Consider the following 15,505-nt stretch of genomic DNA (forward strand, 5'->3'; position numbering starts at 1 on the left):
CGCGGACGATGCGGCTGCACCACCCTGCACGTACGTCGCTCCCGTTCCTATCGTCCTCGGAGATACCGGGCTACTGCTCTTGATGTTGACATAATTTTGCGTCGGTCTGCAATGATCATAAAATTTCATTAAATTTTCAGCAGAGAAAAAGAAATTTGTGAAACTAAAATTACATAATTGAGATGCAATATTAAGAGCAACAAAACTATTTTTTGTCATTAAATTGTCAGATACAATTAAATGCTCTATTAAATTTATAAATGCACTGATAATCATAAATTCGACCACCAATTATTTATTTGTTAACTATTATATTATATCACTACACGGAGAAAATTTTTTTTTAATTACCCTGAAAATATGGTAGTGTGGTACAATACAATATTAAAAAAATTTTTATTATGCAGTTTATTCAGTAAAATTAATCAAACTTATTTTATGTTTTATTATAGTTTTATTAATGAATGAGAGAAATTTACATAAAATTCTTTAAAATACAATATTGTCCCATTACTACTACCATATTTTCAGAGTAAATTCTAAGAAAAAATTCTCTCCGTGTACAATTCGATTTTCTATTGTATTATTTAACAATTATCATTAATAACAAAAAATAAAAAGTATAAATATGAAAGTACAAGATAAAACGAAACACATATAAGTTTATACTGCGATAGTGAGCACAGTTTATGAACTCAAGTTTTCTAATGTAATAGATGAGCTGATATGAGCATATATTTTGTAGTTGACAACTAAAGATAGTTAAGCATCGATAATATCGTCACATCTGAAAGTCATGTTGCAACTTCTTTTACGTTAAAAACGATGACGTTATCGTGATCTTTAATATACAAGTTGCAGCAGCGAAAGAAAATCTAGTTGTATAGCGATAGAGCACCTTATCGATATTATTAATCATTTGGCAACCTGATTTAAATAACTTACATTATATTATATATAATTATATATATATGTACTGTTACAATAACAAATTCTGCATGTTACATTTGATGAAAGCCTTTCTCGATAATTTTCAATATTATTAAATGTAACATTTGCAGAAAATGGAAGTAGTATAATATAAATATTAAATGATTGAAACTACATATCAGTAAAATGTATCATTCATATATTAGTCATTCGATGAGCTTGTTGCAGCAGAAGCGTCGTAGCGGTTTGTTTATCGGCTCATGTGTCAGTGGCACACGTCATACACACGGCTGATCCAATTTGAATAGCTTAGAAGAAAAAGAAAACTGTCAAGCAACGACGATTGACAATGGCCTAAACAACTTTATACCGATCGATGTCCATCGGTCTTTTTTACCTCTATCCAATCACGATTCCATCAAAGTTTCTAATTCTCTTTCCGAAGGCCACCATTCTGTAATCCGGAACGTTAAAACGAAGACTATTTCTCGAATCCGACCGAACATTTCACTGATTAATTTTTAAAAGGCAACGTTCTCTCTCTCTCTCTCTCTCTCTCTCTCTCTCTAATTTAACGATATTGAATAACTCATACACAGTTCCAAAAAGCGCCCTATACTCAATGCACTTTTATGAATTGTTATACCTTTTCTTTTGCAGATGTTATCGACGTAAAAGTAAAAAGTATACAAGCGATAACAAAAACTCAAATCCGTTATATTAATGAGCTGCCCGAAACCTGCGGAATGACTCTGAAGTGAATAAATAAAATTTAACGTCGATGCTCCGAGCAATGGAGTCAATTTAACGTGGTTTTGTTTGTATCATCTCCATTGCTGAATTTTTCGACATTAAAAACGCAAATTGGAAAATTGCTCGTTTTTTATTGCTCACTTGATAACTACTTTTGCTAAAAAAAAAGATCAATTGAAATGATACTCACGAGTTTGATAACCCAACGTTTCAGTACTAAACTTTGTGTATTGACATTCGCGTTCATACTGTTTCGTCACGATTTTCTAATAACTGCGAACTAAAATCGTATCACTACCTATCTCTTTAAACGACCATTGCAAACAGCTGCCGATGAAAAAAAAGGAGCGAAAGAGAGAAACAGAAACGGAATCGTGACAATAATTAAAATACAATGACAATAATTAGAATACACGCTTTTAGTTTATTTTGGCTGATGACGATTGTAACATGATTCTCGCTGGTTCATTATCTCGTTCGATGCTCACGCGGATAACAGTACTCTTCGATGGGATTTCTCGGGAATATCGCATATCTCGTTGAACCAGTCAATAACGATGTCGAGTACAAAGTTGTAAGCACAAGCAAATTAAAAAAATTATTAAGTCCAAAGCAGGTAAAATTCTGAGAATATATAATTACAATGTAATAATAGAAAAAGAACGTGTTAGAATTCGAAAAGAATTTAAAAAGTATTCGAAAATATATGTACTCTTATACAGGGTCGTCACAAATTCCTCATCTTAAAATTCTATAATTTTTTCCTGATATCCAAACATTTCATAATTTCCTCTGATGCTTCCGATACTTTGGAATTTTTTGTATTGTTATCCTAATTTGGAAACCGTCAAATATTTTGTTAAGAGAGATTTAACATAGTGATTTAGCAATGTGAAATTAATGTTGCTGACATTGTTTTAATTGTTAAATTAGTAGTATACCAAAAGTATGTAAGTGTGATGTACGCATATTAAACTTCTTTAAAACAAAAAATTTTAATTTTCCAGAAAATTTTGTAAAATTTCCTGATTTTTTTCTGATTTTCCTGATTTCAAATTTTATAGTATACATTACATTATATTTTATTTTTAATTATACTGTATATTATTGACACTTATATCGAGAAACTCTATGTGTACCTTTCGAGACAATAACGCTAAAACACATTTAAAAAAAGATAGAACACAGTCGAGTCTTCGTTAAGGAAAAATCAACTACAATTAACGAGCAAATCGATAGATCCAGTTAACTCGGAATAAAAAATGTGATTGCAAAAATTGCAATTTCTCTACTTCGGTTTGCCTCGCCACGCCAGGGGGTTATTAATTTAATTGAATTAATTAGTAATCCTGACGGAATCGAGCGCCAAGTATTAAATGCGATCGATACTGAATGGAGTATCGATACTATAGAAAAAAAAAAACATTGTCCACTTTGCTAAGTGTGAGTTCCATAACAAGCGACGCATCATTAATCAGACAAGTGTCAAATGTCGACAAAAAAATTATATTTAGTAATGTTCGTATTATTAAAATAACGTAAAATTTAAAAAAGCTAAGCTAGGATATAAAAGTTTTTTTTTAATATCAGTAGTATTGTTAAATTCAGACAGATTATTCTCTCCCTGGCTAAAATTTACGCCACAAATCGTGGCAAGTCTCGTGGAAAATTTCTTGCTATTGTTTGCTTTATATAAATAATGCAGCGTTATCCATATAATGACGTTTTATCAAGTTTCGCTAAGGAGAAAGAGATTACGAATTCGAATCCATCATTGATACATTTCGGATAAAATACCCAGTAGAGAGAATGTTATATTTTCTTGAACGATTCAAACTCTCTTCTTATCGGTCTCGTGGGCGCAAATAAATGATATTCACGTCTAGCAACAACCTCGCTCCTGACATCTCTCTTTCTCGTATGTATCTCAATCCCGAAGGTTTCCATCGATCGCACCCGGCAAAAGCGAGTCGTCGCCCCCGACCCGCGGCAATTACCGCGAGAAATTATTGACATCCACGGCCGATATGGCAGGGCGGTTCCTCCAATTTTCTCACGACCAAAGATTTATCTTGGTTTATCTTGATCCATATGGATTTCTTAATATTACATTTTCCCAATATTTGCTAAAAATGTCTTGAAAATGGAGTAAATTTGCTTGAAAAAGTTGCAAAATTTTTATCAAATATGAATATAATCATACATCGACTTTTTCCGTTGAATAATAGATATTAGGGAGTTTTTGCAATAAGGCGAATCCAGATACGGTGAAAGTCACGTTATCCTTTTCTTAATTAGTTGTTAAAAAGAAGTTAACCTGACCTTAGCGTTCACCGTATCTGGATAAACGGTATTATCAAAATTTTCAATTTTTTATAATTCTACGCGAAATGGAACGCGCTAAGAGATTTGTCAAACGCAATTCCACTTTACTAGACCAATTAAGACTAAACCTGCTGAATTATTTCAGTTACCACCATTGTATACGCGATCCATGTTCTGCCAGCGTCGGGTGTGCACCCTCCATAGCCGTCAGAATGTCGTCTCGCGAGAGTGTTTCGATTTTGCAAACGCATAGTCGTTCAAAATTGGATCTAGGTGAAAAGGAAAAGACCCGACATGACGCGTGAAATAAGCCGACGAAAAGAAAGGATGGACGAGGTTGGAGTAAAGGAAACGAGGAGGAAGTGGCCGTATGGAAAAAGGAGCGTAAAGAGAAGGCGAGAACCGAAGAAGAAATTATGGGGTACCCGTGCCGTGTGGCCGAACGTGCCGACCAATCGCGTGACGCGTCGAAAATACGATTCGCGCCGGAATAGTTGCCATTGGCGTTCCGCGCGGCAAAGTACTCGGACGGCAGCGACATTTCGGCGGCGCGGCGGTGCGCCACGCCACACGTGGCAGAATCGGCTGCGCATGCGCAGACGGCGTCAGCGCTTCAACGAGGGGGAGGGCGCTCGCGCGCAGTTCCGCGTGTCGGTGAGCCGACTGCCGTCTGCCGACGCGACGTCGAGTGAGCACTGCGCAGGCGCGCTGCACCCGCCAAGAAGGGTGAATGCGCCTGCTGTGAGTGCTGCTTGCCTCTCGAGAACGCGGTGTTGCCGTCGCGTCGCCCTGCAGGTCTCGACACTGTTGCCGAACCGTGCTGGACCCCGACAAACACCGAGGCCGGGAGACTCTCCCGCCCGCGCGCTGCTACTTCAGCTACTCGCTAACGGATTACGGTGGAAGGTTAATCGGTGACGGACGAGAGTTCGTTGTTCAACCGCGATTGCCGCTATTTCTTTTTTCTATCCTTTTTTCCCCCCCTCCACCCCTCCTCTCTATAACGAGGCAAAACCGAAGATAGATGAGGTCCTCGTTCGGCTTCTCAGGGGCACACGCACACACTTTCTGTTTTTCAAAGAAATCCGTATCGCGAAAAGAGTCCCATATCGCGCAAGAAACGCACACGTATTGGTCGACTTTACAAACGAGCGATTGCTGGCAGCTTCAAGATAAACTAACGGCGGCTCGCGTACGCGAGAATGACGGCGAGACGAAAAAAAAGTCTACTCTTTTCAAATACAGTCGACCCCGAGAGAGCGAATACACGGCGGAGCGAACAATACGGCACGCTTCTTGCGCACCGTTGCGAACACTCGTCCCGGCGAACTCTATTTAGCAGCGCCTTATGATCAAAGCAGAGCGAAGTACGCAAAAACAGATTGTCCAAGTACATACCGCGACATACAAATGCGTACTTTGCGATGTAAAATATTCTTCGCGTAGCCTTGCACTTCGAATCTACATTTTCACTGTGTATGACACGACGGAGAGTCTCGTAGTCTCGTCTAATGTATATGTCATGTGCATTAAAAGACATATATGTTAACATAAGGTCTTTTTTAACTTCTGCACTACAACTCTCCTTCTCGCTTTCGCCAAATATCAAGCCTATATACCTATCTCACTTTAGGTTCAAAAAATGTACATTAGTTCGACCACAGAAAACATATCTTTGTACAATATTAAGGGCGTATTACATTACACCCGACGTTTAAATAGTTTCGAAAGAAAAGGTAAAATCTATTGGAAATTTAATAAGATGCATCATTAAAAACATGAATAAAACAAAACCTTGCAAATAAACTCGATACGAAATGTAATTATAACGAATGTATGAAAACACACACAAACACATAATTAAACCTCGTTCGAGACCTTGTTCGAGATTTAACTCCATCGCACCGCATACAACCTCGTGCAATTTCAGATAAGTCCGCAATGATGTTATCGTCAAAAATAAAAGTGCTTCCGCGTGATGGCTTCGAATTTATTTCTCAGCCTCCTAGAAGGAGTTGAATTACACACCGCATAGAGGAGATCGGCCGTCGTAAACGGACGGACGTGAAATAGAGCGAACCAGTCGTACATCCGAAACGCTCTTACCACATTAGAAACTCTACCTACTTCACGTTTAACAAAGAGATATACGCGATGCGATGCACGAATGTATCTCCACCGCCTACGATCGATAACGTGATGCACGAGATTTTTGTCTCTTTTCAAAATGTAGGAGGTCCGAAGTGAAAGTAAATAAACGTCACTCAACTAAAAGATCCTTTTCTGGTGAACACAAACATAAAAATTTCAAACTATTCTAATATTTCATTGTAGTTTATATTTATATCATACCTGTTTTTCGCGTATAGTGCAGCTTATATTTATTTACAATTGTATTTTTCGTTAATAAAAAGATAAATGATCTACTTGCGGTTTGCGATCAACGAGAGGTTTTTACTTATGTCACTCTTAAAGAGAAAGTTACATATTCATTGTTACACGCGCTTGTTTGTGAGGAAAATGTAATTGGACAAGAGAGAAAGAAGTCTCTCTAATAAAATAAAAAAATCTCTATACTTTCCTCGTTAGTGCAGCCTAAAATTCTTTGCGTATTCTAATTCTTTCCCCTTGCTCCGATCTACATCTCTCTCTCTCTCTCTCTCCCTCTCTCGGGCGTTATCCAGAAATTATCTCGTTTAGACATGCAGGTTGGCAACTATGTCGGCACATATGGTCTAATAATTTTCGTGCCTACGTTATCCAGAAATCATCTCGTTTAGACATGCAGGTTGGCAACTATGTCGGCACATATGGTCTAATAATTTTCGTGCCTCCAGGCTGCGAGCTCCACTCTTCGTGGGGAAACGTTGCCCTGACCAATTCTCGGCGCCGAGGTCCGTCGATTGAAATCGGCATTCGCTCCAACGACCGATGCCTCTTCCTCGACTATGGGCTCTCGATGACGTAACGGTCACTGACCCCCTCCCACCTCTAGCGAGTCCTTCTTCCCATCCCATCCCCTCGTCGCGATACTTCTACTCTCCCACCATGCCGTTGTCATCTATTCTTTCTCCCTCTGACGGGTGATGCGCGCGCGATACGGTGTTCGTTATACGCATGCATAGGTCAGCGCGAAGAGAGCGAGTGTACGTGTGCGTGTGAGTGCCAGTCGACGCATGCATGCATCCGTGCACGCACGTATGCACCACGCATGCGACGAATACACATGCAACGCGCACGGCACGTATACTGCATATGTACACGCCGTCGCAGTCGTCATCGTCGTCAACGAAGACGATGGACGTTTCACTTTACGAATCATTAAGAGTTTCGGATACCTCGACTCCACTACGTATCTCTAGCACCGGCTTGTGCAAATCAAACAAATGCTCTTGCTTCTAATTGGCGCTTTTTCTATTCACTGACACTATGCTTCACCATACATCTACAGCATCCAAGATTAACGAGAACATTCTGACGTTTTCGATTTGTGATAGGTGCATAACGAGTTAAATAAATAAATATAACAAAATTGAAATACATGAACAATGTGATAAGTCTCAAATAAATGAATTTATACATACATATAACTATTACTGTTTCTGAAATGTGACTTTAGATTTAGGAATCGTAGACAATGTAAAGTATTGTAAAGTTTCAATACAACTTGAATTTCTTAGTACTTTATGAAAACTTATTCAAATAAATAGTGTAATAAATAAGCCACAATAATAGAACACGAAACGATGACCTTTAAATATAAAAATTTCTGCAAATTTTTGTTCCTATTATTATATTTATAGAACATACACAATTATTTTGTACTTTTTGTATTCAAAGCGAATACTTTTAAGAAAATTCAAAACATCAAATAAACGCTTCTATGTTGAACAATAACTTTACTATATTAACTATATGCAATAATTTGATATTAATCTTAACTATATTATAATTCAAAGATTATCTCGTGAATATCAGAGTGTGATGAACAAATTCCATTTGATGAAACGCAAAGTTGACGAGTAAAGTGCAGATTTTAATAATGGCGCAAAAATAGGGAACGTCAGTGTCGGAAAGAAAAAGAAAGAACAGCTCGTCAACCGTGTATCGCGATGCGTGTGCATCTTGCTCATAAATAGGAAGAGAAGGGGGGGGGGGGGAAAGGGGGAAAGGGGGGGGGCAACCGTTAGAATCGATAACTCATGTACACACTATATAATACATAATTCATATGAAACACGCATGAAAGAGTGTATAGCGGTGGAGGACCAAACGTTAATTGATGACTTGGTGTAATCGATAACACGCTAAATACTATAGATAGATCGAAAAACGTGCGCGCTATACGGTTTCCGCAAATACCATCTCTACTCGAATTTCCAAACGGCAATTTTCCATTTCCCGTAATACGACGAACGAGCATTAATAGCAGTGCCGAGTTTTGAACACGCGACCGATCGATTCCGTCGATTTCTTCCTTCATTTCTTAATAGCGCGACCTGTCCTGGATACATACCTATGACCAGCTATGTCGCAAAGAACTCGCGAGAAACGATTCGACCTATTTTACGCGGTCCTATTCGTTGCGCGATCAAATTAACGTCGAAAGAAAGGGAACGTTACCGAGATCATCTTGGCAACTGTGATATTTCTAGAGTTCCTATATATCGTACGTATATATTCTCGTAACAATAATACACGAACCTGTTAAAAAAACGCGCCAGAAATCGAAATCTCTGCTACCGTCGCGTCGCGCATCGGTCTGCATCGATTTGACCCGCACTCGCATTCTGAGATCAACATTACAATGACGACCGCCACGAAGAATACGTAAACACAACTTCTCACGGAGAGCTCCACGAAATTCCCACTCCTCAATGCGAGAGTCTGCAGCACCAGCAGGAGCGAAGGAAAAAAAAGAGAGACAAAGAAAAAAGAGAACGCGTCGGCCGCGTCCTTGAGCCTCTTCCATCAACCCTGCCTTCTTTTCTCGCCTTTCTTTCCTCCCAGCACACATAAATATTTATCATTCGCGATCGCAATCAACAGCGACAATAGTAAATATTTCTTTCGACGTTCTCTGTGCTTTGCGACCGCCCACGGATTTGCGAATCTCTTTTTCACGGAACGTAAACGAGACGATTATCTAATTATTATAACGCTTCGTCGCGAGCCAAGCACTCGCTTTTCAAAGGTAATAGCTAAACAGACAGTCATCTCCGAAATATTTCAAACGAGGTGTACCGTCAAACGTGCCAGTGTCACAGCTGTCACGTTATATTCCTCGATTCGTTAAAGTCGATATTATCTTAGTAAAAATTCAATGAAATTGGTAATGACTCTTTTCAAAGTTCTATATTAAATTCCTTGTGATAACTAAGTTTCAACTTATATTTCCGTCAAAGGTTCACTTTTAATCTTCGATTCACAAAATAATTCTGTAATTGAATTTTGTCTCAATTTATCTTAAGAAGTCGATTTCAAATTCGCTAAAAGAAAACATTCCTATCGCTAATTTTCTGTATATTTTGCTTTTGCAATGTACGTGTATATATATATATAGGTGCACAACTCTTTATCAGCCTCTTTTCATTTATCACCTAATTTAATTTAATTCTCTGGCGCCTTCATGAAACTCGTGATTAATACTTTAGAGTTCACGCAAGACAACTTTGCAAAGTTTAAACATCTTCAGGGATCACACAATTTTTAACGCTTCTAGCTATTCTTTTTGGATTTTATCTCACTTTTCTCTCGCTAAAAAAGAATGTAGAAGATTGATCATCAACTTGTATACTGATGTCCCATAAACATACGTATTTCGCACGTGCATATTTTACGATGAAGCTTCTTTTTCCCGGGACACTGTTCACCATTTATTTACGAGACATCGAATCGTATAGTGGCATGCGTACAGTGGTATGCGAAAGTCATAAATGTACGCTGTGTAATTTAAGGGCGAACTATATACGCAAGAGAGAGAGATCAAGTTTTAAGTATCATTATTTCATAAATATTTTGAAAAAATAAATAATTTCAAGAATATTTAACTGAAATAAAGGATTTTCTTTGCAACAAAAGACAAATAGTCACATATCAAACTACAAATATGTTACAGTTATCATCCAATTAAATTTAGCAATACGTCATTCTGATAAAAATTTCATCAAAATTTAGTTGATCAAAGGCTGGCAATTTTAGAGAGTTTCGCCCGATATCTTATTTTATGTACATATAAGAAAATATTTTTTTGTGACTTCTAATTTACAAGACTTACGAATTGATCGATACAGGGACAGGAGCAGGATCCAGATGGTATGTTTAAGAATTGGATTACGCTGCATACGCGTGCCACACGCACAAATGTATCGAATATCACAAGCAAGGCACTCGCGATAGCGTGTATACACGCGTATACGTATCGAGGAGGCGCGTCGCGTTATCAGCATCCTTTATCCTTGTCTTCGATACACTTCCAGTTCTCCGTTCCGGTATCCCTCCCGCGAACCACGTTATTTTCCTTCGCCAGACGGTCTGATTCATAATCTATGTTACAACGGCGGCGCGTTCGCCGCCTCTCGCTGCCCGCAGCCCGCAGCCCGCCGTCGGGTTAACCAAGTATGTACATGTGTTGACGAACCTAACCTCACTTACCTCACCGTTTTCCCGCGTGGCGGGAGTTCTCACTCCCACGCTGAGTCTGAGTCTGATTGCGAGTCCGAAACTTGACCGTTAAACGTTCGGCCATGAAGAGAAGGGCGCATGTTGTCTCGCGACGTTAGATTAGACCGCATTTGAGTAATCGAAAGCCAAAGTTGTTGGAGGATAGGGTGATGGATAACGTCTATCATGGAGATAGTAAAGGCATGGTTCGAATAGGATTGCATTTGTAAAAAGGATTGTTAAGTAATAAGAGGCAAAGTCATGGGAGAAAACTGAGAAAGACACGTGTTTAGAGAAGGATAGGTAATCGTAAAAGAATGCGAAGAGAAGAAGAAAGAGATAAGATAAATGCGAGCTGCGATATAGTTTCACGATTGCGCGGTTTGTAAATAATATCTCTCGGCTATTAGAAAAAAAGTACGGTATCCCGAATCGACCTTTTTGCGCGTCTAATAGCGTTTTCGGCCCGACCGGGTTTGCACCAACCTGGGTTGGATTAATGGCGTTTTGCGCTCTCCTATTGGTAGAGCGTGTGATATCAACCAATAGGAAAGATTAATCCAACCCAGGTTGGTGCAAACCCGATCGGGCCGAAAACGCTATAAGTAAAGATAGTGCGTATGATCACGTGCGCGGCTTAGTCACGTGATAGACTTTCTATTAGGATTTTCGGAGCGGAGTTATGTCTGTTTTTTGTTCCTGCATTAGACTGCTCTACGACTCTCTTTCTCGCTTTCGACAAATATCAAACGTACATCTATCTCACTTTAAGTTCCAAAAGTGTACGCTAGTTCAGCCATAAAAAACAGTCCTATGGATAAGCACGATTCCGTTGAAAAAAAAAAAAAATATATAATAATGCAAATAATCTGCGTAGACTTACGTGAACCACGGATATGGGTAAGTGAAATCGTTCGAACTTGGTGGATAACCTGTAGGGTAGCCCAAGAAGCCCAGGTTATTGATATACTCGAGATAATTGTGCAACCCATAGTAACTAGGATGACCATGCGAATATTGGTAATCATATAAATCAGGGATATCTTGATTCTCAAAAGGAAACCTGAACGTCGGATCTTTTCTCCACCGCATTTCACACACATTCCGCCCTTACTGCGTATTATTAAAATACGCACTATCAGCACAAGCACAGGCAGCACGATGTTTCGATGACGCGAAACGACTGTTGGTGATTCCTGACCAGGAAGCTTACTTGTTACAGTATAACGTTTAAGGTTAGAAACGATAGGTAGCAGTAGTGACGTGGCGCGGGTTATCTCGGAAATACATTGAACATTCTAGACTAGTTACTGTTTTCTCGCCAAAGAAAGAACGAGACGAAAAGGCAATTGTCCTCACAAATACACGTAAAAAATTTGGCATTGACGAAATAGAAATGAATAGAATGTTCCCAAATATTCTACAGGAAAAAGAAAACGCTGAATCATCGTCCCCTAGACCAGACCTAATTATTACTCTATTGTAAAAGACATCTCCGATATTCTCACTTTCATTTTTCTGTAATAACATGTATCATTAAAAAATTATTATATAATTTCCGACGGATCGATTTCTCTCTACGTCTACAATTAAATACAGTTAATTTTAATAAACGTTTGTACATTTATAATTGAAACAATTTATCTGTATAAAATATAAATTAAAAAGGATGTACTTGCACTGAGAAAAAAGGTCTGGTTGGATTTTAAATAACAATTCTGGGGTGAAAAATGGACGAATCAGATTTTTCTGGTTAAGTCTATTTAAATCTACTAGAATTCTAGTTGAGATAACTAGAATTCTGACTCATGTAATTATTCTGATAAAAATAAGAATTCTAGTAGATTTTATCAGAAATATTCAATCAGAATCCTGATTATCTCAATTGAATTCTAATAAATTTAACCAGAAAATTCTGATTCGTCCATTTTCAACCAGAAATTTTTTTCAGTGTGTCTATAAAATAAAAATAAAAATGGAAAACAATTTATCTTATATACACACATGTTTAAATAGAATTAAAAAAACATCTCAACTAAACGTTGGAAGGTCAACTTCGCAAGATCAATCTTGATTCGTCACTGATTACACATCTGCACAATTCGTCTCGTCTCTCCATTCGAGTCTCACGAATTTCGAGGTCGTATCAGTGATGCACATTTGGGTCCAGTCACTAGTGGTCCAGGTCCACGCCGCGTTCGGTTCGGCTCGGCTCGGTTCGGCTCAGCACGACAGTGAGACTGTCAAGTCGCTGTCTCGCTCGCGCTCGTTGCGTCGAAAGCTGCTGAATGCGTTATGCGAGAAGGACGAACGTAGTATCTCGTCGGACCCAAATATGCATCACTGAGTCGTAGATATCTCGCAAGCCGCCGTAAGTTATGCCTCTTTTTTTCGAATATACAATCGAATCGGAACCTAGAGAGTCGAAAAAACATTGACGTTTTAACGAAGCGACTGCGCAAAAAAAAGTTCGTGTTTCATGTGGAGGAAAAGGGATTCTTCACGTAAGAAATTTAATTAATATTATGAAATTTTCAATCGGACACTCGTAAATGCTAAATCACTCTCGTAAGTGTGGCAACGATGGATCGTTTGAGAAAATTTCCTGCGAGTTCTCTTCGTGCTTCGGAAAAATGCTACATACAAAATGGATTCGATTCCAAATTTCCTGCTTCTTTTATACACATCGCAGATTTTAGGAGGCCGATCCGTGGAGGAAGAGGCAGGTAAACGTGGGCGGAGTACGTATATCTGCGTGCATCTGCGTGATGACTAACAGATGTGATGGAACGTAGTTTCGAAGACTTTGTACTTTTGAGGCAGCTGCACAAGTTTACAACGACACCTCGAGTTCATAGACTGGATGGATAAATTTAGCTCATGAGAAGATATATGCGCGTTAAAAAATTTTTTCAACTCTGACACTGAATGATATATCGTAGTACCATTTTGTGTGCGTGCGTGCTCGTATGCGTGTTGCGTGTGCGCGTCGATATAAAATAAAACAAATGACGATATAATCTTTTCTTATTCAAATTAAAAAGTTATCGAGAGTAGAAATCATTTTGAAGAATCTACGCAGTGATTTAATGTAAATATTATTTCACTGAAAATATACGATAATTGTTTACGGAAAAATTGAATCCGAGGAAACGGATATTTTTGTTATAATTGATACGGCGATGATTGAACATCCTGCGTACCGAGAAAGATACGTTAATCATATAATGCATCTTTATGTAACGAATATTTTGTCGACGCATCGCTCAGAATTTTTATCTAATCATTATCTCTAATTAATATGATTCATTCAAATATAAGATATTGGACTTATATCATAAAACAAATCATAAATTTAAAAATACAACTTTAAAGCATTATAAAATAGGACAATTAGAAAATTATATATCTCTAACACTTTCTTATACGTAATAATTATTTTTTGATAAATATTCTTAATAAACTTTACTAAGAGACAATTTATTTTTCATTAACGAATGTAAGCATGTTGTACAAACCCTTTAATTTCTGGCTTATAATTCTCGGCTTATAAACTCGGTCTCAACACTCCCATTAAAGTCGATAATACTGTATATTTGCGCACGCGTTATAATAAAAGCGAGAGTATCTGTCTCTCACGAAACTCTGTGGATGTGTTACTTGAGAGAGAGAGAAATAAATAAACCGCTTCTATATCTAATTTTGCAGCCTTCGTCCCTTCGAACTTGGCGATCCCATATTGTACACTTGTGAATTCCCTGTCGTGCATTCTTCGTAATGTAATAGGCTTAAAATACGATGCAAATGGAGCCAAGAGGCTCGTGGTTCGTACATAAAGTATATTCTAAGCCGCGCGACACTTATATAACCACAGTTAGAACTTCCGCGCGCAGATTGCGTTGTCTCAAGCAAAAATATCTCACCTTTCCCAGTAATCTGTCTACAGTTATATTATAAATACGACAAAATACACTCTAATGTAGGTTATCTTGATAAATATGTCGATAAACGTAAGTAAGAAGGTATACAATGATGAAATTCAGCCACAAGTTGAGAACGTCACATTTTCTAATGAACAATCGCGCGTTTTGAATCCAACTGATGTGAGTAATGCCGATAAGAATTATCTTTAAAAACATATACCTACATTTATTCGTGTAAATATATATAATTTCTCTTTTTAAATATATAAATAATACGCGTATTTAAAGCTGCGTGTGCTGCTATGTGTATCACTGTGTGTTAACTGAGTCACCGAATAAATGCTGTCACTTTTGAGCGCATTGACGAAATATTTTATTGATTACTCCGCACAAAAGACTGCTTCCGCAGCCGCCGTAAAAACTTATTTACAAGAAATGTAAATGCGTTATTTATCATCGAACAGACTATTGCGTGCAAGCGTCTGCTGTCCCCAATCAACGTTTTTTTGCTTTTTTACTCAGAGACATGATCTAGCATCACCATGTCAACTACAAATGCTAATATACACAGTGATACCGGGACATATATACGTAGAAGCGTGTGCTATGTACCCAGGGGGAAAAAAAAAGACTATAGTCGCATCACGTCGCAACGTTCTCTTATTTTCAAAGCATCCGTTCGCCATCGTGCGTCTTTGTACGGTACAAGACACAGTGTAGGAAGGTCATAATGATCTCATATCTTTATTCATAAACATCCCACAGGCATAACGAGCAACGAGGACAAAAGTATCGCGCGTATTTCTGATATCATTCAGTATACTAGGCGCTACATTGTTAAAAAGTATTGTTTTCACAGAATTTTATAGAACTGTGAATTTCATAAAAAGTTTTGATGTTGAAGGAACAAA

The 15,505-nt window shown here is 38.1% G+C and overlaps 1 protein-coding gene across 1 annotated transcript in view; it reads right to left on the reverse strand.

The window, feature by feature from the left end:
- LOC108769380 (LIM domain-containing protein A) overlaps positions 1 to 15,505 on the reverse strand; it is a 30,657-nt gene that overhangs the window by 936 nt on the left and 14,216 nt on the right. Inside the window, exon 4 of the mRNA XM_018520324.1 lies at positions 8 to 106. Coding sequence (XP_018375826.1) covers positions 8 to 106 — 99 coding nt within the window. The remainder of the gene's footprint in view (positions 1 to 7; positions 107 to 15,505) is intronic.

The sequence above is a fragment of the Trachymyrmex cornetzi genome, unplaced genomic scaffold (assembly GCF_001594075.2).
Source record: "Trachymyrmex cornetzi isolate Tcor2-1 unplaced genomic scaffold, Tcor1.1 scaffold90, whole genome shotgun sequence".
In the NCBI taxonomy this organism is placed as follows: domain Eukaryota; kingdom Metazoa; phylum Arthropoda; class Insecta; order Hymenoptera; family Formicidae; genus Trachymyrmex; species Trachymyrmex cornetzi.